The sequence below is a fragment of the Oryza brachyantha genome, chromosome 4 (genome assembly GCF_000231095.2).
Source record: "Oryza brachyantha chromosome 4, ObraRS2, whole genome shotgun sequence".
NCBI classification, from domain to species: Eukaryota; Viridiplantae; Streptophyta; class Magnoliopsida; order Poales; family Poaceae; genus Oryza; species Oryza brachyantha.
This window is the reverse complement of record NC_023166.2, coordinates 4780198-4807311: the sequence shown is the minus strand read 5'-3', so window position 1 is coordinate 4807311 and position 27114 is coordinate 4780198. Positions and strand designations below refer to the sequence as shown.

The 27114-nt window shown below is 43.8% G+C and overlaps 2 protein-coding genes across 3 annotated transcripts; both read left to right on the top strand.

Annotated features, from left to right (window-relative positions):
- The first annotated feature begins 14975 nt into the window (after positions 1-14975).
- LOC121054234 (formin-like protein 12) lies at positions 14976-16764 on the top strand. Of its 2 annotated transcripts, XM_040523387.1 has the most exons (4): positions 14976-15251; positions 15590-16287; positions 16359-16580; positions 16677-16764. In XM_040523387.1, the coding sequence occupies exons 1-4, from the start codon at positions 15179-15181 to the stop codon at positions 16680-16682; spliced, it is 999 nt and encodes a 332-aa protein (XP_040379321.1). In that variant the 5' UTR covers positions 14976-15178; the 3' UTR covers positions 16683-16764. The 2 variants fall into 2 exon arrangements, with proteins under 2 accessions (XP_040379321.1, XP_040379320.1); XM_040523386.1 differs by lacking the exon at positions 16677-16764 and having other exon boundaries at positions 16359-16653.
- A 3445-nt stretch (positions 16765-20209) lies between these two features.
- On the top strand, positions 20210-26797 carry LOC102720515 (formin-like protein 12). Its single transcript, XM_040523035.1, has 15 exons — positions 20210-20466; positions 20627-20750; positions 20900-20971; positions 21473-21571; positions 21691-21751; positions 21907-21958; positions 22050-22095; positions 22181-22262; positions 22605-22699; positions 23519-23590; positions 23666-23782; positions 23935-24003; positions 24082-24148; positions 26088-26389; positions 26512-26797. Exons 1-14 carry the CDS (start codon positions 20210-20212, stop codon positions 26270-26272), a joined length of 1398 nt encoding a protein of 465 aa, XP_040378969.1. The 3' UTR covers positions 26273-26389; positions 26512-26797.
- The last annotated feature ends 317 nt before the right edge of the window (positions 26798-27114 follow it).

The window sequence follows — 27114 nt, the reverse complement described above, 5'->3', positions numbered from 1 at the left end:
CTAGGAATCAAAACCAGGGTCTTTGACCGACTACATCCCTACGCCACACGATGGGTGCAAGAGTTGCCGCAAGTACTCTGGGCACTCCGCACATTCGTCAGCCGTGCTACAAGACAATCGCCTTTCTTCCTCGTGTACGGAGCAGAAGCAGTCCTACCCACCGAAATCGACCACGAGTCCTTCTGCATATGCAACTACAACGAGTCCACGGCAGATACGGCCAGGGAAGATGACCTCAACAGGCTGGAATAAGCCAGGGACATCGTGACCATCCAGTCGACACGCTACCTGCAAGGGCTTCGCCGATACCACAATAGGAATGTTCGCACCCGGGCATTCCTAGTCGGCGACCTGGTCTTACGCAAAGTACAGACCACCAAGGATCGACACAAGCTCTCCCCAATCTAGGAAGGGCCTTACGTCATAGCTGAAGTCACTCGGCCTGGCTCATACCGACTAAGGATGGAAGACGGAAGGCTGCTAGAGAATTCATGGAACATTGAACAGCTACGTCCCTTCCACACATAGTCGATTTCTTGTATTTTTTTCTTTTTTTACCCTTGACTGCCCTCCATGACTGATCCCCACTCAGGAGAATAGTCGGGGGCTACAATGTACTTTAACTTCAGGTTCTTTTTAATAAAATCTACTGCCAAGGAGCCCTGTAACTGTTAGTCAATCGAAGTCTTGATGCGGTGGCACATCCGCTCGGCCACACCTTGCTTCCCACCAAACCGTGTAACACTACGCTAAGCTCCGCGTCGGCTAAGTCCGCTCGGGGGCTGCTGGGGCAGGCACACACCGAGAGGATAACTCGTCACATGACAATAAAACACACCACAGCAAGAGACTCTAAACCAAATAGATCAAATAAAATCACATCACAATAGTTCACCTAGAACATGGTTAACTACTACAAGTTCTCCTACTTCTTTACAGGCCAAGGTCATCTGCGACCGACTCCACAGCCTTCTACGCCTCGTTGACGTACTTCATCGTCGTCGCCTCGTCGCAGTCGTTAGCGAACCCGTTGCAAACGGCATCAACCTCCACCCGGGGATACAGCGACTTTACGATGGCGAGAGCATGGCTAGCTGCCAGCTTCTCCGTTTCTCGCAACTCGGCGTTGTGGGCCGCAGGCATCTTCTCTAGCTACTGAACTACCCTGTCTATGCTGACAGACGAGGAGCCCTGCTGTCACGCCCAGAAATTCCTCACACGAATTTCTGAACTTAATTGTGTATTAAATCCCTGTCCAGGACCAGCCAGGGTACACAAAAAGACAATGTTTATTACATAACCATCGTTCTTAGAAACAACTGAAAATTACACTTATTCTAGCGGAAATGCAGCGGAAAGAAAAACAAAGGGGTAGACTAGCTCCAGCGGGTACGGCTCCAGTCCACAGGCAACACTTCGACGGCGGAACAGCTCACTCCTGAGAGGCACCTCCATCGGACTCTGCTTCTAGCTCTGGGTTGGGAAAATTAAGCAAGGCTGAGTACAAACCACCGTACTCAACAAGTAACACGGACAAGGGGGAACAAATGACGCAACGGGATTTACAAGGACAGGCTAGGGGTAGTTGCGACAAAGCAGCAGTTTAAATAAATAACAGAGCTTAAAGAATAAAGGCAATTACGTATACTAAAGCATAAATAAAAATAAGCAGTTGTAAAGTACCACAACACTGTTCAACGTTACACCACGTTGCAACAGGCCCAACCACTACTCAACGTTACACCACGTTGTAGTAGTCCCGAGTGAAAACCAATTTACTCAAGTTATTAGGGTTCACTAATCACAGTGAAGCTGGGAGTTCGCCCGTAACCGTGGGCACGGCTATTCGAATAGTTTATACTCTGATCAGAGGTGTACTACTGTACCCACAAGACACGACTCCACTACACTTGAACGTGCGCCGACATACCACCATGGTATACCGGAAAGGAGACCGTGATAGGACCCGTTACACAACCCTCCCTATTTAATCGCACCACACTTCAGGTTTCACCCCCTCCTTTACACCAAGTCGGGCAGTCCCCTCTTATGCCTTGGTAGATCCGGAAGCAGGAGAAGCTTTCGTTACACCACGATTGCCCGTCCATACTCCATCACACCTACCCTTGCCTGGGTACGTCAAATAGTTCGAAGTCATGCTCCAAATCCCACCTTACCCATTTCGGCATGTGGTTAGCACTTAATTACTTCCAGGGTTTCCCGTGAACCGGTCCTTAATTACCATGGGTGCGACTCTCAAAACCATGCACCCACAGCCCACCATTATCAATATTTTAGTTGACATCAACCCGAACCGGGTAGTGAATCAATATCCGAACTATTCAGAACTAAGCATGATTAAATGTGATCCCATGAGCTATTTGTTCTAAGCATGGCTAAGCATTAACCTAGGCCTAACTCTAGTCAATTTACCCCTGGTCCAGCCATGAATAAAGTTGGATAAACAACGGCATAACAATAAGGTTTACCCGAAAATAGCATAAAGTAAGTACTTTAATTAAAACAATGCATATTTGAAATAAATAAGCGGGGAATTTGCAATAATGGGTTCAATATGCTCAAGGATGAGTGTCACTTGCCTTGCTCTGGCCCTTGGGGAACTTCGGCGACGATCTCGAAGTAAACCGGCTCTTCGGCAGGGTCCGAATCTAAGCGACAGAGCACAAAAATAAATAAAACAGGCACAAACTCTACTAAAACAGTAAAAGAAACTATTTTTAATGGATTCTTGATAATTTTATGAATTTAATGAAATTTGAATGGACCTAAACGGAGACTAGATGAATTACTTATGAATTTTAGAAGTTTTCTGGGTTTTTAACTAAACAGAAAAGTCCTAAATCAATTATTGCGCAATTAATGGGGCTGCTGACGTCAGCGAGGAGAGAGGAAGCTGACGGCTGACAGGTGGGGACCACCTATCGGTGAGAGAGAGGGAGAGGGAGAGACTGACACGCGGGACCCACGGGAGGAGAGTGGAAGCGGGCGCGGGGACCGACTGACGGGTGGGACCCACTCGTCAGCGAGAGGGAACAGAGAGGAGGGGCGCCGAGTGCGGCTCGGGCGGACGGCGGCGACCGGCGGGAGCGGCGGGCGACGCGGCGGCGGCGCACGGCGACGGCGGCGCGACGGCGACGACGTGACGGCGACGACCGGCGAGTGGCGACGACGCGACGGCGACGACGGCCGGGGCGGCGACGCACGGGCGCAACCCGGCAGACCAGCGGCGACGGCGGCTGGCGAGCAGCGACGGCGCGACACGCGCGGGAGCAGGCGACGGCGGCCAGACGTCGGCGACGTAGAGGCGACGACGACCACGGCGGCCGGCAGGAGGGGCGAGCTTCGGTTTCGTCCGGCGACGGCGCGCGACTCGGCGGCGGTCGGCCGGAAAGGGGGAGAAAGAGGGGAAGAGGGTGCGGACGCTCACTGGCGGCGGCGAGAGCACGGACGGGTCGGCGAGACTGAGGCGGAGGTGGCGACGTGGGTGGGTGCGGGAGATCGGCGGTGGCGGCGGAGATCGATCGGCGGCGGCGAGGCGACCGGGCGCGACGGCGACGACGCGACGGAGGAATGCGCGGCGCGGGAACGCTCACCGGCGACGACGAGGACGGTGACCGGTCGGTGACAGCGGCGCGGAGGTGAAGACGCGGCTGGACGGCGGCGAAGGCGTCCGACGACGAAGTTGCGCGGCGGCGGCGAGAGGCAGCAGCGCGGCGGCGACACGAGCGACGGCGGAAAGTGAGCGACGGCGCGCGGCGGCTCGGGATTTATAGGGTGGCGGCACCGGCTAGGGCGGGCGGAGGTTGGAGACCGAGTCGGCGACGACACGGTCTCGGCGGCGGCGGATGCGGCGGCGGCGGTTGCGGCGCGGCGGCGGACTCGGACTCGGCCGGCGCGGCGCGGGCGCGGGCGGCCGAAACAGTCACTGACAGGTGGGCCCCACCTATCAGTGGCGCGCGAGAGAGGAGGGAGGCGGCGCGGACTCGCGGCGCGGGCGCGCGGCGAGCTGGGCCGAAGCCGCGGCCCAGGGGGGGCGCGCGCTGGCGGGCGGAGGGAGCGGCCGGCTCGGCTGGGCCGGCCGAGGAGGAGTGGGCCGGCTCGGCTGGGCCGGCCCGGGAAGGAAAGAAAAGAAAAAGAAAAAGGAAAAAGAGAGAGGGAGGAAAATTGGACTTCGGCCCAATTTGAGAAGGAAGGGAAAAAGAAAGGAAAAAGGAGGGAAAAAGGAAAACCCCACTTTTGCCGAGTTTTAAATTAATTTGTTTGGCCAAATTTTATACTTCTGCAATTTAATTTTAAATCCTGTTAGTCGATTTGCGAGCCTCGATTTAATTGAATTAATTCCTTTTAGAGGGATTTTTCCTGAGTTAATTAAGCCAATTGTTTTTTTACGGATTTCTTTTTACGATTTAGGCTTAGGACGAAACTCCGGGTGTGACACCTGCGCCAACAGTGGCGTCGCCCCGAGCATGTTAAGGGCGACTTTGATGAGTCGGTCCCGAGCCAACTCAGCTTCTTGGGTCCTGGCCTCGGCAGCCTCCACCACAGACTTCACCCGGGACTGTGCCTCTGCTAGTGGCATACGAGTCAGGGATCGCCCAGAAGGGAGGAACGAAGGAAGGGCTAAGAAAAACTTACCCACAAGCTCGGCGACGGCGGTGTCCTTGGCCATCTTGAGCCGAGTGCATTCGGCTTCCAGCACGGACTTCGAAGCCGACGGCTGGGAGCGCTCGGCCTCAAGTTTGGCCTTCATCGCCAGCAGCTTGGAGCGCTTGGCCTGCAGCCCAGTGTTCGACTTCTTCAGCTCCTTCAAGGTTGCATCATGATCTGGCGAAAGAAGATCATCTTGAGCAACGAAGGAAAAACAATGACCAAAGACAGATCGTCACACCTTTGATCTGAGCGGTACTTGACACCAGCTCCACGCGAAGGTCGGCTATCTCACCTTGCCAGCAGCTCTCCATGGCCTTCACCCGGCCAAGATTTCATCGCGACCCTGCCGCAGGGCATCCATATTTACCAACAGAGGATCCAGCGACTGAAGGGCCTCCAACTTCGCCTTGGAGCGTGCTTTGATCCCCTGAATGACACATTAAGAGTTAACAGGGTCGCACACACCAGGAAGCGGTTAACGAGCGTACCTTCATGAGCTTCACCGACTTCTCGATGTATCGCTCAATTTTGGCAATGTCCTTCGAGTCGTCCGAAGGGTCAATCCTGGCCCGGTCGGTGCGCCTATCTTGGGACCTCGGAGGAAGAGTCGCCAAGGTCGTAGCTACGACCAGCGGAACGGACACCCCAGTACTTGGCTCCTCAGTGCCTGTGGGTGGTAGCACCGCGGGCACGTCTGACTCCATAGTCGGCGCTGCGGTGGAGGTCGGGGCGATCGCCAGAGCCGTCTCGGTGGTTGGCCCCATCACGGGGTTAGCCGCTGCGACAGGGCCAGGCTCAAGGCGGCGGGAGGCACGGCTGCCGCCTGACCCGGGGGCTGAGCATCCCCAGGCCCGGTCGGTGCAGCCAGATCGATGTCGCTTGATTTCCTGACGAAGAAACTAGGTGATATGACTTTGGCAAACATAAGAGTCCTACTCGGATCATGGCAAAATTCTAAGTCGTGTTACCTTGATCCCATCTTGAAGAAGGGCCTCCTCAAGCGTCTCAAAGAAGGTGGGCTTTGAGAGCGAGCCAAGGTCAGAGCATCGTCATCCTCGGGCACCCCGGCGAGTTCGGTGTTCGGGTCAAACGCCATCCTCTTAGCGGCCGACTCGTCAACTGAAGCTTCCGACCCCCTCTTGAGCACGGGCAACGCTCGACTTGGGGGGTAGGATAGGCCGAGGCGAATACCCGAGAAGTAGAAAACAAATCTTCAGAAAGGTGGAGGACTCACTGGCGGTGGGGCATTCCCAACATTGAACGGAGACGGAAGGTCGGAGGCATCGGCCTGGATGGGGGTGTTCGGAGCAAATAGCCTGTGGGCTCGCGATCGGATATCCGCCGGCCAAAGTGTCTTCGTGGTCTCCCAAGCTTGGTCGTCACTCCCAATGTAATTGAAGACAAATCGGACCCAGTCCTTAAGAGGCTGGATCCAGCGATGGATGAAATGCCGAGTAAGCCAAACACCGGTTAGGCCGGCAGTCTTCAAGTTCTCGATCAGGTTGAGGAGAGAGTTCACTTGTGGCATCTCCTCGGCAGTTGAAAGAGACGACCAGGCCTCCCGAGCTACTGGGCGTGGTCGACAAAGGGAGGAAGGGAGTCGGCAAGGTTAGAACAATAAAACCATGCCGCATGGCAGCCCTTGAGAGACGTTTTCATGGGCAGGGATAGCCAAGCTTTCATGCTCCCCTCACGGAGCTGAATGCCTGCGCCGCCCACCACCGATGGATGATTCTAGTTCGGTTGGGGCTTAACGGTGAACAAATGACAGAAGAGGTTGAAGTGAGGGCGGATTCCAAGGGGAGGAGTCGCAAGTGTATACAAACACTGCGATCTGAAGAACGGAATTGGGATTCAAATGATGGAGTTCGATCACATAAAAGTCCAACAAACCCCGGAAGAAGGAAGACACTGGCAGCCTGAAACCCCGCTCAAAGAAAGGCTCAAAAACTACCACTTCCCGTGAGTCGGGGGTAGGAAACTCCTCACCGAGAGCGCTGCGGAACCCGGCTACTTCCTTGGTCTGAATCAGGCCAGCTCCAGAGAGGATGGAGAGGTTCTGATCAGAGATGATGGAAGACTACCAGGCGTGCAACGGTAGCGTCTTTCCTGAATCCACCAAGGAAGCCATCGGGAGCTTTCTTTAGTGGGCTGGAGGGGTAGCACGGGTACGATGGGCGGAGGAGAGGCTGGAGCTCTAGGCGTGGAGGCTAGGGTTTTGGTGAGCACGAGGTCACTGGAGCTAATTGGGGCTACAGTGATTAGCACAGCGGAGAAGATGAACGGACGGGGTATCGGGAGGCTTAAATGGGCCACTGCTGGGCCTAACGGCTAGAAAATTCCGTTACTGGGCTAAATATTGTTATGTTCCCTTGAGGGCAAAGCGGGCCGAAATTTTTGGTGCTGGCATAATGGATATCATGCTGTTTTTAAGGAATGTTACGAGTTTTATAGCGGTAATATGAAATTCGTGATTTCCTTCAAAATCAGGAATCAATGGTACGCCTATGTTATGGGCCCATGGCCGCACTCGGGCAGGCGTCAGTCGATATCGCCCATGGCACTTAACTGTGCTCCTTAGCCTATGCCTAAACTTTGAGTAAGTCCAACGGTGTATGGTCATCATCGTCGTCACTCATGTTGGGGAAGAGTCGCTACGTACTTGATGAAGAGATAGCCACGGTGACGACACCTACTCCCTTGGAGTCATTTCCCTTGTAATCATCTTTCTTGTTGCCTTCATCATCTCTAGAGAACCATTCCTCCCCAACGTGTGCCGTTCCGGGCCTCTTCTTGAAGTACTTGGGCTTGCTCTCTTTGTTCTTGACAAGCTTCGGGCAATCCACTATGAAATGCCCAAACTCCTCGCATTCATAGGAAGATTTCTTGGATTGCCACTTGGACTTGTTGCAGAGAAAGCTCTTAAACTGGTGGACCAAGAGAGCAAGCTCTTTCATCTTCACTCTCCGAGTCACTTGAAGTCTCTTCTCTTGCCTTGGAGGTAGCTCCCTTCACCTTGAATGCCAATTCCATGTTCTTGGCATGAGCGGTGGAAATAGCGAGCTTCTTGACCTCCTTCACCTCCTCTTCCAAGACCTCATGTGATATGATTCTTGAGAGCACATCACTAGTGGAGAGCTTCTTGAATCTGCTTGACTCACAAATCAAAGTCACCAAGGTAGGGTTTCTTGGTGAAATTGCCCGGAGCAAGCGCTTCAGCACCATGTGATCCGTCATGTCTTCACCCCCGAGGCCACGTATCTTGTTCACAATGACCATCATCTGGTCATACATTTCTTGCGACATCTCGTCATCCTCCATGACGAAACTCCCGAGCTTCCCTTAAAGGAGTTCGATTTTTTATTCTTGAACCCCTTGTGATCCCTCATGAGCCACTTGTAGCTTGTCCCAAATCTCCTTTGCTTCCTCGAGCTGATCAACCTTGTTGAATTCCTCTAGGCTCAATGCATTGAGTATCACACTCGCCGCTTAAGCGTTGCGGTGGATGAGAAGCTCTTGTGCTGGTACAGACTCTTGTCCCTCCTCCAGCATATCATTTACCCCTGTGCACACAACTGTCCAAACACTTGGATGCAAAGAGATGAAGTAAAGCTTCATTTTGTGCTTCCATGCCCCATATAATATGTTCCATCAAAATGAGGGGCATGTCTGGAAGGCAAGGATACGGTAGAAGGAGAAGAATTTGATTTAGTGTAATCAAATTCAAAGGATAGTCCCTTTTTAGACTTGGGCGATTTTTGAGATGAACCGGCTTTGCCTTCTCCTCACTGCCTTGTCTCCCATCTTGGATCACTTCAAGCTTTTAAGACTCTTCAGAAGAATAGGCTCTGATACCAATTGAAGTCCTAGGGAGATAGCATAGAGGGGGGTGAATAAGTTTTTCTCTAAAAATTTTTTTGAAAAGCAGCGGTTAGAGGGGCTGGACTGTCCGGGCTCAGGGGCCGGACCGCCTGGTCGGTGCTCTTGGGTTGAGCCAAGAGCTTTGGCTGGACCATCTGGGTACGAGCATTGGACCGTCCGGTCAGTAAAAGTAGTGACTTTGAAAGTCTCCTTTTACAGTGGACTTCCTTGAAACGTGGTGTGTTTGTGGGTAGAGGATGAAGGCAAAAAGGTCGTAGAAATAGAGAAACCAGGAAACACACAAAGAGAGACACGAGTGATTTTATCCCGAAGTTTAGATCTTTCGATCCTACTCTCCGTTGAGGCGCTCCTGCGAGCGAGATCTCTCTCGATCCTTTTCCTCTCTTGGCTTCCTCTCACAAGGCTAACACGGGTCTCCGGATTCATACCTAGGGACTAGCAAGTCCTTGATCGACCACAAAGGTCAAGATCAAGGCGCCTCGCCTCGTCCTAGGATGCAACCCGCTCTACCCTGTAGCCTTCTATGAAGAAGTGCAAGAATCCACTATGAAACTTACCTATTTCCTTGCAGAGGTTATGCACGGACCTTCACAAACTTGATCCTGAGCGATCCACAAAGCTTGGAGGCTCGCGGGTGACGCCTATCCGTCTAGAAGATCAAACTCCAAGAGTAATAGGTCACCACGATGACACATGGATCCATCCTTCACTCAAGAACATTCAAAATCACTCACAACCCTAGTCTAGATCCTTGCATTCATCACTCTAGGATGTGTTCGGATTAGTGGAGGAGGCTTGGTATGGACTATAACTGACCTCGGAACCCTAGAGTTTGAACTGCCAGCCCCTCCAACAGTTAGAATCCCGATGTGGAATATATAGTGCTATCAAACATTAGCTAGTCATTAGGAAAAGTTTCAGGGGCCGGATCATGTGGGCTCAAGGGTCAGACCATCCAGTCGACACTTAGGCTGAAGTAGTGAGTAGGTATCGGACAATCCGGTCCTGCTTCTCTGGAAATCTTCTAAAAACTAAGACTCGCACTTTCATGACTTTCTCAAGGATGCATGTAGTGACTTAGTGACCCCTCTTAATAGTGTAGATGTCCTATGACTCAAAAATGAAAATAAAAATCATCTTTGATAGCTCCGACTCCGTCAACATTTGCCTTTGGATCACTTTCACTTGAAACTATTTCACGCAATCCATTCATGAGCCAATTTGTTTACTTCTCTACAATCAGAACTCATTAGCGCACACATGCTTGACTAGGATTGTCATTAATCATCCAAAACACGCTTTAGGGGCTAGATGCACTTTCAGTTGCAAAAACCACCAAGGGCCAGCAATGCGTCCTACAGGCTGTCCAGCCGATAGCTTGAGGGAAACCTGATGCGGCATTTGGAATATTGCACCAAGCAAGAATTGACCAAGAGGGATTGCGTTGCCATTGGCTAGCTGCTCTACTAGGCACTCCATATTGATGGTGGGACCCAAAGTTTATCCATGGAAGACAAATCTTTCTAGCCACAGGTTGATGAACGCAGTATGTTCCCTATGGTCTACTGGCCGGAGGGCTTCCTATGAGTGTCAATATACTTAGCCCATCTTCCCGCTCCCTTAGTCTACAGCCAATGCTGAAAATTGTTCCTCAGATTGTATGGATTGGTGGTCACACTAATATTCAGTACAACTAAGATAACCACATCCACCAAGGTGGGAGTATCAGCCCATGTCCAAAGAAGTCATTAAGGCCAATAGAGGTTCATCTTTCTCCATTTCTTATAGAGAAAGGACGATGCAATGCCTAATATCAAGTTCTTCCTATTGAGTGGACTTAGACTCATAAACTCTGGAATGCCAGTTCCTCCATACGTCTAGGGGGCTAGGGAAGGATCTAAAGGACTTTGTCCAGTCTGATGTGTTCAGTTAGGCATTCTTAAAGGGAATCCTACTGGCCCCTAAACAGATGATGTCGGTATGATCTGGATTGCCTACTGGTCCGAGGAAATAAGTACAAATGCAGTATACAGTCTACTTGTGAGCCGATAAGTGCAAGAGAAATCGAAATCGGCTAAAGATATAAATGTTTAAAGGGTTTGCAGCAAACAGTAAACCCTAGGTAGGCGGAAACAAAAAAACAGTGTTCAAAAGCAGAAAAAGAATGAAGCAGAAGAAAGAGGAGAATCACAAAGCTTACTTTAGGGATTTCGTAGGGAGTAGTAGCTGTTGCGTGTGAAGAAGAGCTTGAAGAAGCCATTGCCGGAGTTGATGCTGGTGATCCTCGAATGACGGCAATGCAGAACTCAAGCGGTGGCAATGCAGGATTCAAGCGGCGATTATCAGGGTGATTGAGAGCGAAAAGTTGGAAAGTGGCATGAAGATGATCGCAAGGGATTGCAGGGGCTCAAGAAGGTCAGAAGATTGGAGAGAATGGCTGAATCGAGAAGGGGTACGGAAGCTTATAAAATAAGCAATAGGAAGATGATCGTTAGGCATTGTGCGGGAAAACAGGAAACTGTTGGAACTGTACGGTGAAAATAGAGAAACAGCCGATTGATAAGAGAATCAGTTAAGAAGAGAGAATTCCGGAACAATAAAATCATTCTGAAATAAGGAGCAAAGTGTTAATAGCAAAATTTGGATTTAGCCGTTGGAGAGAAAAATGGGAGGACATAACCGAATCAGACAAGAATTGCGGCAATCGGACTAATCGGATAGAGCCAATAAAAAACGAATCAGATCAGCAAAGGAGTCTGATTGGGCCCTGGAAAGATGCAGATTGATTTAGAAAAAGGGTAGAATCCATGTAGGGCAATAACTATAAATAAAACAGTTTGTTTTAGGTATATGCTTTAAATAGCGATTGTGTGTAATAAGTTAGGTAATAGATACGAATATGTATCTGAGTCTAGTTCGGTGTAAATACACTTTAAATAGCGACTCTGTGTAATAAGTTAGGTATAAGTATCGCACCCCATAGCCTGTAAAATCATCAACAATCATCTGATCAATACAACTTTCGGCGTGTCACCAAATTCTCAACAAGAATGAGCTCTCGGCACGAGGTAAGCCTCATAATGTGAGTTTGTGACTGTGTGTAATAAGTTAGGTATAAATATCGCACCCCATAGCCTGTAAAATCATCAACAATCATCTGATCAATACAACTTTCAACGTGTCTCCAAATTCTCGAAAAGAACGAGCTCTCAGCACGAGGTAAGCCTCATAATGTGAGTTTGTGATTGTCAATCCATCGGATCGGCTCGATAGAACTGTCTTGATTTAGTTCGATCTTCTACCTAGTTTATTCGATGGTTTATCTAATGTTTGCTATTGTTTCGATCTATTTATTAGCTGAAGTAATAGTTCATCCTCGATCAAGGTTTACGCTAGTACTTTGTCAAGTTTGTCGATATGGGTTTAGTTCGCGTGGTTCTGTCTCGGTTTAGTCTAATTAATCTTGTTTGTTGAATCTATGTTTATAGATTAGATCGAGTACTTGCATGCTCCTTTTGCTGGAGTTCTAGCCAGCATTATCTCAAGTAATATGTTGGTTTGCTTGTTAAACTCTGATCATCATGTTGTTTATAATTATATCGTACTAGATTGCATATTGTCTTGGTTTGGTCCAATCTATGTCAATTTGGTGCGATCTGGTTCCAAAAGCTTGTCTGATCTACCAAGTTTAGCAAATAAGTTGATAGATTACGCTGGCTTAGTAGTTAACTATTAGTGTTATGCAATTTTACATTAATTTCATGCTTGATCATGCTTAGACCTGAACTGTCTTTGTTTAGTCCGATCTTCTAGGCTTAACATGAGTGTGAATATGGTTAGTTAACATTGTTACATGTCGATAATTAATATAGTAGTGCAGTTTTACCATATTTAATCTATGTCGAACCCTATCAGCTGCTGACTGCATGTGCGATAATTACTAAATCCGATCGATCGGCTGGTTAATCTTGAAACTACCTCGGTTAAGTCCGATCTTTCAAGACAGGCTAGTCGATTGATTTGTTTGGTTGTATCATACTAATAATATAGTCGATAAGATATTTTAAGCTTATATACCATGAAATTCCTATAAAGCCAAATGACATGGTCCATAGGCTAGAGTTCTGAAGCGATATCGGTTGTCTAGCTGATAGAATCTTTGGGTTTAACAATTTATTCATGTTTATCGTATCTTGCCAGTTATAGGATCAAATTGACTGGCACGCTCACATTCTCTAAGAATTTAAGTCCTACACTGAAGCGATCTTAGAAGGACTTCCAGGCCTACGTATGTGACACATCATCACATCAACTTTTGACGTCAACAATAGGAAACCCTCGTGAGACATAGCCATCCCTATCGCAAGCTAACATGGGCAATGGCTCAACTGACATATAGCGAAGGTGGAAGTCAAGGAGTTGGGTCGGTCCGGAGATGGATTGATCAACTGAGGTGAGGGTGTGGCACAAGGGGAGAGTCTGCCCAACCTGAGTGAGGGTGTGGGAGATGCAGCCTTAGTGTGATGTGTATGGTCAGGAGTGGGTTATATGAAGGGTCCAGTCACAACCTCTTCGCGGGATGTTGCGGTGGATACTTATGTGGGGTTGTGTCTTATAGGCAAAGTTGTACACCTATTATCAGAGTAAAACTGTTTAAACAGCTGCTCCCATGGTTATTGGGCGATTGATCAAGATTCATTGTGATTACATTCAAATTAAATCAATATGGTAAAACTTGCTAAGATAGTTGAGCTAGTACTATGTTGTTTAGCATGGCATTAGTGGGGCACTAGTATTGTGTTTTAGCACAATATTAGCATTGGGTCTAGTGCGGTGTGGTTTAGCACTGACGAGTAGTTAGTTCATTTAATAAATGTTCAAATATTGTTAGTTTTGCTTTTGTTATAGTAATTGTTTTTAACTGTCATTTTGCAAAAGTGAGTGTTTAGCTTTATTTCCTCTATACACCCTTGTGCATCATTCGATGAGTTGTTCGAAGATTAGGTGAGTTTCTATGCTCAAGTGTTGCATGTGGGATCATGCCGAGGTTGAATTGGAGATTTGTATTCCTCTAATCATTCCTTTGTTATTGTATATGTTGTGCATATATTGATATTTTTGTAAACTCAGTAACGCATTGCTCTCCTCCTACATTTGTGTGGTGTGAGTTTTCTCTCTAAATCATGTTCCTTTAGATCCTATGCTTTGTAATGAGTAGGGAGTCAACCACCATTATGGCTTAGTGCAAACCCCCATGTCGTTGATGTCCCTATTGGACCAGTGTTTTGGCTGATTTTCTTTGTCCTCATTTCTTTGGATCTAACTTTGCTAATAGTTATGTTCAACCGATTTAGAGGTTGGTTTCTGGATATAGTTATTACCATATCACGAGATCATCTACCTGATCTATTTGCTAAAGTTTTTGCCATGTTCTCCACCTATCATTTGAATTTAGTCCTTCCATGTCTATTTTCAATTAATCTGGTGCATGTCTTTTGGGTCTAGCTTCTAACATGGCTAGATCAACAAGCAGCTGCAGATTTGCGTTGTGAGTCTAGCTCACCATAGCTAGATCCATTAGGCAGTCTAGCTCATCATAGCTAGATCCTTTAGGCAAATCATCGTTCCTCTATTGTGTTAGCTTATCTTGTAGCCAAGCTCAACTTAGGACATTTGATTGTTAAATTTGCACAGTTCTAGGGTGAATTTGGAATAGGCTATATTCAACGGGTCAATTTTTCTATCACATTTCTAAAATAAATCAAAACCTAGAAAAAATGTGAAGCTCTGCTCTTTCTCCCTCAAGGCCTTACTTTCCTTTCCAGCAACTTCAAATACTTAAAAAAACATGATGCTATTTAATGAACAAAAATTGGACATGATTAGGAAGGAATCAAGCAACACATATGGGCCCAAAATAGAGAGGATCAAACTTTTTTGGTTGATCATCAACGAAACATAAACTCATTCATAGATTAACAAAAAGTTTAGTGAACAAACAATAGAAATAAATGGATAAAACATCTAGAGAAGTGGAGAGCAACATTGAAACATAATAATATCAAACACAGTAAAATCCCAGTTGAAACATTTGCATTCATCAAATATAATCATTTGACTCCTTTTAAATAGTAAACAACAATCAATACAATGGTGTAATTGGATGGAAGATTAAATGAATAATTAAGAAACAAAAATTATTTAACACTCATGTGTAGCCTTGTGCTTGCTAATGCATGCATGTTTGCATGCAGACATGCAGTGGTGGTGCATGGGAGGCATCCAAATGCACTTGCATGCAAATATGTAGATGGGTGGTGTTGGTTTTGCATGGGAGCAGGGGGTCCGATTTTTTGGATAGCGTTGGGCGTCCACCCGAAAGCATTATCGTAAAAATAATAATAATAATCGAACAAAAAATTGTGCCAGAGGCGGAGGCGAAACCCTAACCGGCTAAACTCTGATGACACATTGGGGTGAGGTATGATCGCTTGTCGTGAGGGAGTTTCTAGGAATGGGTGCAGGTTGGCGGTGGTGGTGGTGGCGCTGCGCACTAATGAAATAAGGTGAGGCATCGATCATAGGCTAAGCCACCAGAGACAACAGTGGTGATAGCTAAAAAGGAATGGCGTTGTTGCGAAGGTTGTTCTACCGAAAGCCGCCAGATCGACTCCTTGAGATTGCCGATCGTGTCTATGGTAACCCGTGTTTCCTCCTCCCCATCTTGTTCCTATAATGTTGTCCACTTTTGAAATGTTATGGGAACAAGTGAGGATTATGGTCCATGGAATTGTTAGAAATGGAGTTTCCTTCTACAATTTTGTTGGGGGACACTTCATACAAATATGATACTTTTCCTTATGATACAATTTGATAGAGGTTTTTAATGTGTTGTAAAACAATGTATGAAGGGTGAATAATATTTTCTCAAAATATATTGGGTAGATAATATAGCTAGTTCCATATGTGATAGCTTAACAGATAGCTTGCTAGTTTGGCATGAAGAAAAAATGATTGGCATCTTTAATGCTTGCAGTATTCGACTGTTGCTTCTCTACAAAAACCATGGAACCATTTGAATACAAGAATTATCTAGGCAACATTGTTTTGCAGCTTCGTGAGCAGTTTGTAGATTCTTCATTGATGGTATTCAATTTCAAAGATGAAGGAAAAAGTCTGGTTTCAGGCATGTTATCCCTTTACGGTATCACAGTTAAAGACTACCCTTGTCAGTATTTGGGATGCCCATTGCTTCCATTGGACATGGTTCTCCACTTCTTAAGGGTGAGCGAGAGGTGGCTTATGCTTGAAGGGCAACAAAACCTTCTTCTCATGCATTGTGAGAAAGGTGGATGGCCAGTTTTAGCATTTATGCTTGCAGGTCTTCTTCTATATAGGAAGCAGTATAATGGGGAGGAAAGAACTCTAGTCATGGTTTACAAGCAAGCACCTAAGGAACTTCTTCAAATGTTAACAACATTAAACCCTCAACCTTCCCATCTTCGATATCTACGATACATATGTAGAATGGATTCAAAGCTAGAATGGCATACACAACGGATTCCTTTTTCTTTGGATTGTGTAATTCTCAGTGAAGTACCTAATTTTGATGGAGTAGGTGGTTGTCGGCCAATTGTTCGGGTATATGGGCAGGATTTTTTGATGGTTGATAAAAATTACAAGGTTATTACGCCGCCATCACATGCTAGGACACAAGCTAACCACTATAAACAGGTTTCACTAATCCCATATTACATTTCCTCATTCTTGTGCTTGTTTCAGTTACTTTTTAACTATTGCTGCAGGCTGACAATGTACCAGTGAAGTTAAATGTTGGATCTTGTGTGCAAGGAGATGTTGTCCTTGAATGCTTGCATGTAGATGATAGCCTTGAAGATGAAAGATTGATGTTTCGGGTGATGTTCAATACATGTTTTATCCGGTCTCACATTCTATTGTTGAATTTTGAGGACATTGATATCTCTTGGGATGCAGAACAATGGTTCACCAAAAATTTCAAAGCTGAGGTAGGCTATAATTTCTCTTGTGTCCCCAGGTAAAATTATTTTCTAGCTAACCGAATGTAATTGTAAGTGCAATGCTGAACCAGGTACTCTTTTCAGAATTAGATGGTGAGTCTGATGTGTCCACTGAAGTTGTCTCTGACTATGACAATGAGATCGAAGTTGGCTCTACCGATGAATTCTTTGAAGCAGAAGAAATTTTTAGTAATCCTGACTCACAGGAAGGGCAGAGAGACATCGACGTTATTTCTACAACTTCTACAGAGTGTAGTCCAAGTGTTCGACAAATGAAAACTACACCAATTTCCCTTTTTGATCTAGAGATTGGTCTCCATACCTCACAAGAAAATAAATTTAATGACATGATTTTGTCACTAGAAATACCACATAATAATACTACATGTACATCTACTAAAGAACATTTTACACATGAGAACAAAACTGGAGTAATGATCTCATGTTTAGATAGTTCAACACAAGGGGACAGATATACTAGAAACCCATATTCTTCAAATTATAGAGGTAAAGAGGATGATTGCATCTTAGGAAACAACAATTCCATCCATGAAGACTTGGGTATAGAAAATGTGTTGGTCAAGGAAGTAATTATATCAGAAAGTAATAGCCCAAAGGATATACAGATGATCAAAGAGGTTATAATATCTGAGGTCACAACATCAAAACCAGTAATGGATCTAGATACAATGGTAATCGAGTTAAGTAATGTTGTCCAAAATTCCGAAACTGTTGCACTCGCAGAGGCTAACAATCAGGAAGAATTCCCTATTGCTCCAAAGCAAGATGAGGGGGACAATCTGGTCGAAGAATGCATTGTTTGTGACAATAGCATAACAATCAAACAACAAGAGGACAAAGAGAAAGAAAAAACTAGTGACAGTTCCACAATTGGTGTAGTTTTGGATTCCACGCAAGACAACACTAGGATGAACCTTCTATTGTCAGGGAAACCAGATCTGCAAATAATGGGCAATTATCAAGAGTTAAATTGTCTAGAACAAAAGATTATGCTACTTAACCTTCCTGGTAGTAATTATGTTGAAGAACAAATGGAGGAAACAAGGGCTTCAATATCAAATTCAAATGGTCAGTCCTCTTATGTGTCTTCTCTGAACATGCAACATGAAGGATCTGGTTTTCAACCTAACGGGGTTCTAGCCTCTGACAAACAAAGTACAATTGCAGTTGAATCATCTCAATTGGTGCCAAAGAGAAAAAAATTTCTTCCTCTCACAACATCTAGTCTTTTTTCTCCATTATCACCGAGGAGAAATCTGCTTCGTTCAGCATCTACAGATTTGTCATTTCTATGTGCATTGCAAACAAAATCTAATGAATCCCGGATTCCTAGTACAAGCAGAAGAGATAATTCTTCTTCATCTAGTGTCCCTCTGGTACACCCACCATCTGCACGACTGGGAACATCAAAAGTGTTCTCGCTAGTACACCCCCCTCTACGACCACTTAGAACTGTTTCATCCCTACCTCAATTTTCATTTGACGAATATCTAGATATCTCCCCTCCTTCCCCAACGTTTCATGAAAAACATCAACAGCATTTTAACTTTCATCCTCCCCCGCTTGAACCAACATGCCAGCCTCATCCATCAAAGATACAAGAAAATTATATACATCCATGCAATTTGTCTTTTCTCCCTTTACCTCCTTCCAACATGTGTGCCCATCACCCTTCACTCCCACCACCACCACCACTTCCACCACATATTCCTCACACTCCAAATAATTCAAGGCCCCTAATCTCCAGACATCAACAAGGAAGGGTTGAAGGAGGTCCTTCCTCCTCTAGTCCTTGTAGACAAACTACTCTCAATTCATGTGATATGTCTCTAACTTCAGCATGCAAAAGTAGTATAGATTCAATAGATTTGTCAAGAGTAGACTCTACAGATAGCAAAGTAGCATGTAGAGCAAGTATACTATTAACAACTACAGTTTCTCCAACTAATAGTGAATATACAAAACAATCAATGATGGTACCACATTCTTTATCTTCAAAAATACTTCAACATGATACACCACCACCACTATCCCTGCCTCCACCGGAATCACATTCCCAACTAAAGACATCAATTCTAACCAAGTATAGTGAATCGGTACCAATAGTATGTTCAGAGTTTTCAAATTTTCCATACACTGAATTTGCAATATCACCAAAACAAAAATGCCCCGCTCTTACAAAACATGAAGAATGTGAGGTAGCATTAACTCCACCACCTAATGTTGTTAAGTTATCTTCTTCACAATGTTTAGAATACAATGATCAAAGTATGTTTGAAGACAAATCTACACTTTCCTCACCTTCCATATCTATGGTTACACATGTACCATGTCTTGCTATAATAAATGAATCTTCTCGTTCAAATGATGTAGATCAAGTACCTGAGGAAGCATTTTTAGATGATGCAACATTATCCATTACTTCAAAAGCATGCAAGGAGTTCTTGCAATGCAAAATTATCAATGGAGCCTTACCCTCCACAATTCATAGTAAAGAAAATAGAGACATCCCAATTCCACCACCTACACCTCCTCATTGTAGTAGGTATAGAGAAATTTTACCAGTGAAATTCCCTCTAAGTTGTGACATGTGCTTGCTTCCATCACTTATCCCTCAACCTCCTCCCTTTCCCTCGCTCCCACTAGCACCGTCTTTTACATTGGCTTTGCCTTTGTCCCCAACATCACCTCCAGTTTTATCTCAACTATCATCGCATACAAAAAACTCACCTCCTCATCCTCCACCACCACCAAATCAACTTAAAGCATCTTTATCTGTATCTCAATTTGCATTTTCCCTAGAAGAGCATTCAAAATATATGTCTCCTCCTCCTCCTCCTCCTCCTCCTCCTCCTCCTCCGCATTTCCTCAAAAAATGTTTGGCGGTTCCATCTTCACCTATACCTCCTCATAGTCCTCCTCGACCGCGACCACTTCATTGTAGAGAACATGATGTAGTACTTGTACCCCCACCACCTCCTCCTATTGGAGGATATCATTCACATGTGTCTCCTTTTAACAGTGATTTAACAACTCCGCCTTGTTTTATTTTGGAAGATCATGCAAAAAGAGAGGCTAGAATTCTGATACCACCGCCTGAAGGTAACCATGGAATTTTACCTCTATCTTCTACTGAATGTATTAAAGCTAGTGCTCAACCTCCACCACGATCTCTCTCTGAAGATCCATGTAATCCTTCAAAATGTCTTCCGAATGCCCTATCACATTACTTTCATGAAGAAAATAGAGGACCTCCACCGCCACCCCCGCTACCTCCTCTTTCGAAGGAAACTACTTTAATAGTAGGATTTCAAGATGGCACAACACTGCCACTGGCTTCGGGAACATATGCAGAGGCTCCTCTACCACTACTACCTAATCCTAGAGCTAGTGCAGATGCTCCACCACCTCCTCATCCACCTAAAGGAATCGGAGGAGTTCCTCCTCCACCTCCAGTTGGAGGGCTAGGAGGACCTCCAGCTCCACCACCTCCAGCTGGATTTCGAGGTGGCGTTCCTCCTAGTGGTCAGGGAGGGGTAGCACCGCCTCCTCCACCTCCTAGAGGGCATGGTGGAGTAGGTGCACCTGTTCCTCCAATGCCTCCTGGTGCACCTACTCCTCCAATGCCTCCTAGCGTGCCTGGTGGTCCTCCTCCACCTCCTGGTGGAAGAGGTATGCCTGCCCCACCTGGCGGGAGAGGTGTAGTAGGACATGGACTTGCCCGTTCCTTGGGCCCAAACTCAGCTGCCACAGCAAGAAAGTCAACTCTAAAACCACTGCATTGGGTCAAAGTAACAAGAGCAATGCAAGGGAGTTTGTGGGCAGAAATACAAAAGCAAGCAGATACTAATAGGTACCCTCTGTTTTTTTTTCAGTTTTTTATTGCTAGAAAATATAACTTCTCTATCTTTTTCACAACTTAAAAGTGTTGTTATTTAATTCGCTGTTGTCTCAATTTATTTCTCATATTATAATTTTGATAATGCTACGAAGTTGTATTATCATCTATGTAGCCATTCAGAATTTGATGTGAAAGAACTAGAGTCTCTTTTTGCTGTTGCTCCAAAGACAAAAGGTGGCTCCAAATCAGATGGAGCTGGGAAATCTCTCGGATCAAAACCTGATAAAGTTCATTTGGTAACTTGTTCTAACTCATCAATGTGATAGAAAATAAAACCTACCATTCAGAGTGTTCTTTAGCTTCTCTCTGAAAAATAAACCTACCATTCATTTTTGTTATCAATTTTGTTTTCTAAGAGTTATCTTGGTGTCTTTGAAATCCACAGATTGATATAAGACGAGCCAATAATACAGAGATCATGTTAACTAAAATCAAAATGCCACTCCCTGATATGATGGTAAGCACTGCACTATAAAAACGACAAAAGGAAAGTTCCTAAATTGCTTTAGTTTCTCGTTGATAGTAAACAAGTGTCTGCTATAGTTGAACTGATTTATGTTGCATATTTTCAAGTTAATCTGTAAGCCTTCCAGCCTTTCAAGTTCAGATTGGAAATGTGTTTTGCAAATGGTTCAGCAATTGTAAATTGGGTTGATCTACTTATGTTTCAACCATATTTAGTCAATTTTCCATGAGCTAAATGGTATATGCTGAAACCATTTGCATTTTAAGCCAAGAATCACCTCAGTTTGATGAAACTCACTTCATAACTAAAGCTACTTCAATATTAAGAATCATTATGGTTTTTAGGGGAAATTTTCTCAAAAGCCACTCCCATTGTTTAAATGACTTGCAACCAGTAAGGCTTCAACTGTATCATCAATTCAAAAAACATTCTTTTTTTAATATGTCAATCATGTTACTGTACATCTATATCTACTTTCTCTACTTGTAACAGAGTGCGGCTCTAGCTTTGGACGATTCTGTTCTAGACGCTGATCAATTGGAAAATCTCATAAAATTTTGCCCAACAAAAGAGGAGATGGAACTTCTAAAGGTTGCTCCAAAATTGCCGCATATTTCTTTGTTTCACACCTTATGTAATCTTTAATTTTTTTTATTCTCTGACTATCTTGCAAATGTAAAGTAATTATGTTACACGTTTTTTCCTATCAGAACTACAGTGGAGACAAGGAAACTCTTGGAAAGTGTGAGCAGGAAAGTGGAATTTCACATGGTTACTGATTCTTCTCTGTTGTTAGATATTGATATTTATAATTCCACTCAATTTGAATCAGGTTATAAATGACAAATTATGGTTTGTACTTCAATATACCTTACTATTCGTCTCTTCCCTCTGCAGTTTTTTCTAGAGCTTATGAAGGTGCCGAGGGTTGAATCTAAGTTTAGGATATTTGCTTTCAAGATTCAATTTCAATCACAGGTCATATACTGTTGAAATTTTGATATCCTCCTTTCTTTAATATAGGCATGGATTTTTCACTATCCACTTTTCCATTTCCCTCTTAGATTAGGGATGTCAGAAAAAATTTGCTGGCTGTGTCATCCGCTTGTGAGGAGGTAAATGCTTGAAGTCATTGAATTTTATTTTGCATCTCGTATTCATGTTTATCACGTGATAGCTCATTTTCAATATGGCAATCAGCTCAGAGGCTCTGAGAAGTTAAAGGTGATCATGGAGAAAATTCTGTTCCTTGGAAATAAATTAAATCAAGGCACACCAAGAGGTAATGGACTCTAGCCTGTTGACGCTATAGCCTATTAGCTTAAACTCATTTTTGCCATTGAGGCTCCTTGGATAGTTCCTAAGCTCCCTCTTAGTATGGAAAAATATCCGTTGATCACCTTACTGTAGAGTAACATTTATCCTTTACACTATCAACATAATAAGTTACTTCTCTAGGTGCAACAAAATTCAGGGCAAAGATTGAAATTGTTTTAATTTCAGTTTACTCTATGTTCATGATCTGTGGGTCACTAAAGCCACAATAGTTTTATCTTTCTACTCCTCGTATTCCTTGCTGAAGATGAAATAGTTCACTTTATTTACTTTCCCTATCTTGTTGCAGGCCAGGCTCTTGGTTTTCGCTTGGACAGCCTTTTAAAACTTACAGACACCCGTGCAAATAACAGTAGAATGACCCTAATGCACTTTCTTTGTAAGGTATGGAGATACCTATCTTACTCTACTTGTTCAAACAAAAAGTCTAGCAGGAACATGAAAGATAATGCTCATCATAAATAAGAGGTCAAGTCATAAATATCAAATTGATAAATCTATTCACATATGCATGCATTAGCTCAATTCTCTATTTTTTTTACCTCAAACAAAAGGTCACGTCATTCTAATTATGCCGTGGCAATAAATGGTGATAACCTTCTATATGTGGTTTGTATACGCTGCAAAGTACATTTTCAATAATTGTATAAATCAATGTTGTTGGGTAGGATAAAGATGGGTCCATGCTTGTTCACCTAATTATGTATAAGGTTGGAAGGTTATTTTTGGCCATTATTGCAGCAGTAAATCACTGGCCATGGTCCAGTTCTATCCAAAATTTATGCTCTTGCATTAGAGTAATGGCCGCTGGGGTAGAAGTAGAATGGTAGTGATTGAAAGACCTCGGTGCAATATAAGATATCAAAGACAGAAAAATTGTCCTCCTCTCTCTCGTCATTTCTGTCAATTTGGCTTACCAATAATTTTTAGTGGACCTTAAAAAGGATTTTTTAAGCGCTAAGCCAAATTGATAAGATAGGTGGTGCCGTGGTGGTATGTAGGAACCACAACACACATACCCCCCCCCCCCCAAAAAAAAGGCTATTAAAATATGAAATTCATCAGAGCAACTATTCTGTTGGTCATCTTTAACTTGTCATCGTACTGCTCTTTTTTTTCTCTGCTGATAAAATGCTAGGTTTGCTTCTATAGTATAAACTTTAATTCTTTTTGACTCAGAGACTGGTTTAAGTGTTTTATCAGGGCCTTGCGGACAAATCACCACATTTGCTGGATTTTCATGAGGATTTTGTCAACCTGGAAGCTGCTTCAAAGGTGTGTTTGTGAGACTAGCGCAAAGAATGTTGCACTGCTAAATTTTATTAAACATTCTCGAGTTACTTTGAACAGTTGCAACTGAAAGCATTGGCTGAGGAGCAGCAGGCAGTTGTAAAAGGGCTGCAGAAAGTTGAACAAGAACTTGCTGCTTCAGAAAGTGATGGTCCTGTTTCTGAGGTTTTCCGCAAGGTATAATTTAATTTCAAAGCCTTTTGAATAAGCGTTGTTTCGTTATGCTTCTCTCAGGTGTTTAGACAGCTACTATCAAGCAAATCCTGTATTGTTTCTTTAAGTATGGAAACATAATAAACAAATATATTTATTGATGATATGCAATCTAGACTTTGAAGGAGTTCATTGATGCTTCTGGAGCTGATGTAAGGTCCTTGTCAGCACTATATGCTGAAGTAGTAAGCCATCGTGATCCAACTAGCTTTCAAAAGTGTGCAATTTAGATTAACCCCTTTTAACATACTGAGTATTGACAGGGTAAAAGTGCAGATGCACTGGCATATTATTTTGGAGAGGATCCTGCAAAATGTCCTTTTGAACAAGGTAATATTCAATCTCTTTCATCAAACTGAACTTGCATTGCTAGGGTGCGGAAATGCTGAAAGCGTATACACCTTTGTTTCTCCCTTCCTGGTTACGCATGTAAAGTTCTAGCGCAGATATATGTTGTGGACTTGCGATCATTAGCGCAGTGTGTTCGGAATATTACTTAAAATGGTCTGCCTTCTCCCATTCACCAAGATTTAACCCATGGGCATTTTACTGGTAGTATTATACTACCAGTATAACTAATCTTGTTCGTTAATTAAAAAGGGTATTTTTATACTTTATTAATTATTTAATTTTTATTTGTTAATTATTTGGTTGCTTGTTACATTGTCTTCGTCCAATCTGCCTCGTTCATTGTCCAGCCCTTCTCCTCCTCTTTCGCTTCCTATTCGCTCAACATCCACGATCCCTCAACCTATTTTTCCTCATATATCATTCTGTTGTTTCTTGTGGTATTTAGGATCACAAAAAATGACTATATTACCCCCTAAAATTTTTACTAGATCTAATTTTTGGTAGATAATTTTATCATAGTCATCAGATAAAAATATATCATTAATTAAATTCTACTGACAGTTAAATACTCCGAAGTCAGACCCACAACCCATATATCAGTTGTTCTTCCTCCCTTGGAAACAATAGCCCATATTTCCAGGGGTGGAGGCAGGAATTTTTTTTTCAAGTACCTAAACCACGTAAATAAAATTTTAGGAGAAATACTAATTAAAGATTTTAGTGTTTTGCATTGATTGTTTTTTTTTACGTCTGGGGTTCATGCGCAAGTTGACACACACGTGGAGCTGCACAAATACTTAAATAAATCAATCTTGAATTTAGACCAGGGCAATGTAAAATACTAAGGACTGACTGGTTAAACTGGCTGAAGCAGCAACCCATAATAAGTAAATCCTAGCTCGCTTTCTGAGCTGATGACAATTTTGTCCAGTTTACTCTGAGCTATGGTCGATTTGGAATGATCCATGGGGATCCCGGTTGATTCCCAATCCTCCGTCAAGTCATGGTAGAACCGGTCCATTTTAAGTTTTGTGAGCACTAGTCGAGAGTAGCATTTTTCCAAAGCATGTGATATTCACTAGCTCAATGTCAGTACTGAAGAATAAAACGTCTGACAAGGAGTAGAACTTTAGGAATTGTAGTAAGCAGGATTTACAATGTTGGTTCTCTTTCGTTCTATTTTTCTGAACCAGGCAACCACCTTGCTGTGTTTGGGATCCTGTAAATTAATAAGAACATATATATTGTGCAAGAAGCTAGAACAGAGGGAAGGTTTAAAGCACCGAACAAAGCTAAGGTTTAGAAAATGCACCTGGGCAGCTGGTGCCATCTGCTGCACATTAGGCTCCATACAGAAGCAGCAACCCATTTCTTAAACGGATGGCATACTGCACGCGCACAGTACTCAAGTGGTTACTGTTTCAGATGTAGGTTTCTGCATCCCATCTACGTAAGGACACGATTTGTATAATCGTATCTCTATTCATTAGCCTGGAAACAAATCAACGTTTTTGTCTCCTAATTTCATGCTCTTGTGGTGGCCACCTCCATAGCACGGTCATATAACTTATTTGGGTTGGGTGGGGGACACATGGACTAAGCGCCTAAGGCTTCAGATCGTGTTGACCATTTCAATTACAGCTAGTTCCTGCCTGAACCCTGAATCCCTGATGGCAAGCAGATCTATGAATCGTCCAGAGTTCTCTTTAAGTGATTGATTATAATTTGCTTTCAGCTTCATCTATGATAAAACTATTTTTATTTTGCATTTTGTAAATAAAAAACTCATGTTCGTACATTCTCTCATCCAGAGTACCAATGTTCGTACATTCTCTCATCCACGAAATAATGGAAATATTAGCTAGTAACAGTATTCTTCTTTCCTATTGCTTATATTGGGAATTCAATAAAAATACAGTCACCTCCACTCTTCTGAACTTTGTGGGGTTATTTCGGAAAGCACACGAGGAGAACATCAAGCAGATTGAGACTGAAAAGAAGAAAGCACAGAAGGAGGCCGAGAAGGAGGCAAACCAGGACCGGACTCCTGTAAAATCTAAAGATGGACTAGTAGATAGATCACCAAGGTCACCCTTCAGATAACATCGCTGCCAAATTTTATCCAGTCGTTAGTTTCTTCTCGAGAAATGCCACCTCCATTGGGCATTCAGACCATCAAGGCTGAAGAAAATGCATGGCTCCATGTGCTTCAGAGACAAGGTAACATATATATATATATATATATATATCATTATGTCTATTGCACGGTTTTGTTCTTACTGACGAATTACAGTAGTCGGTATCATCGAAACCTATAAAATATTTTTTTTTATTGTCTATAGGTACTGAATCCATCCATGCTTTCTAGCTTGTGGCACTGTACAAAGCTAACTCAGCAACTATTTAGGTCCGTTTGTACATATTTCACTAGACATTCCTTAATTTCTTCTATTGTGTATACTAGAAGAAGAATAGGTCAGTAGTTGTAAACTAGGAAAAAGGAAAGAATGTAATACATGATCATGATCAGTAGGTCAGAAGCTTTTAGGCCAATAGTAATGATTCCACAGGCAGTTACAGCAACTTAATGATGAAGGTATAGCAATGTTCCTGACTAGTGTTACCAAGTGAGGCTTCAAAGTAGGGCTGGATAACGAGCCAGCTCGGCTTGGCTCGGCTCGGTCCAGCTCATTAAGATAACAAGCTGGCTCGGCTCGTTATTGTAACGAGTTAAAAACCCAGTTCAGCTCGGCTTGTTATAAAGCTCGAGCTGGCTCATTAGGCTCGTGAGCCATGCATAAAAAGTTGATCTAAATAATTTTTCAATAGGTTATACGAGCAAATTTTTATTTCAAACATGCAAATCATATGAAATTGTATTTAAATATTAAAGTTTGAACCAACAAATCACATGATGAACCTATGAAGTACTGAACACATCCATT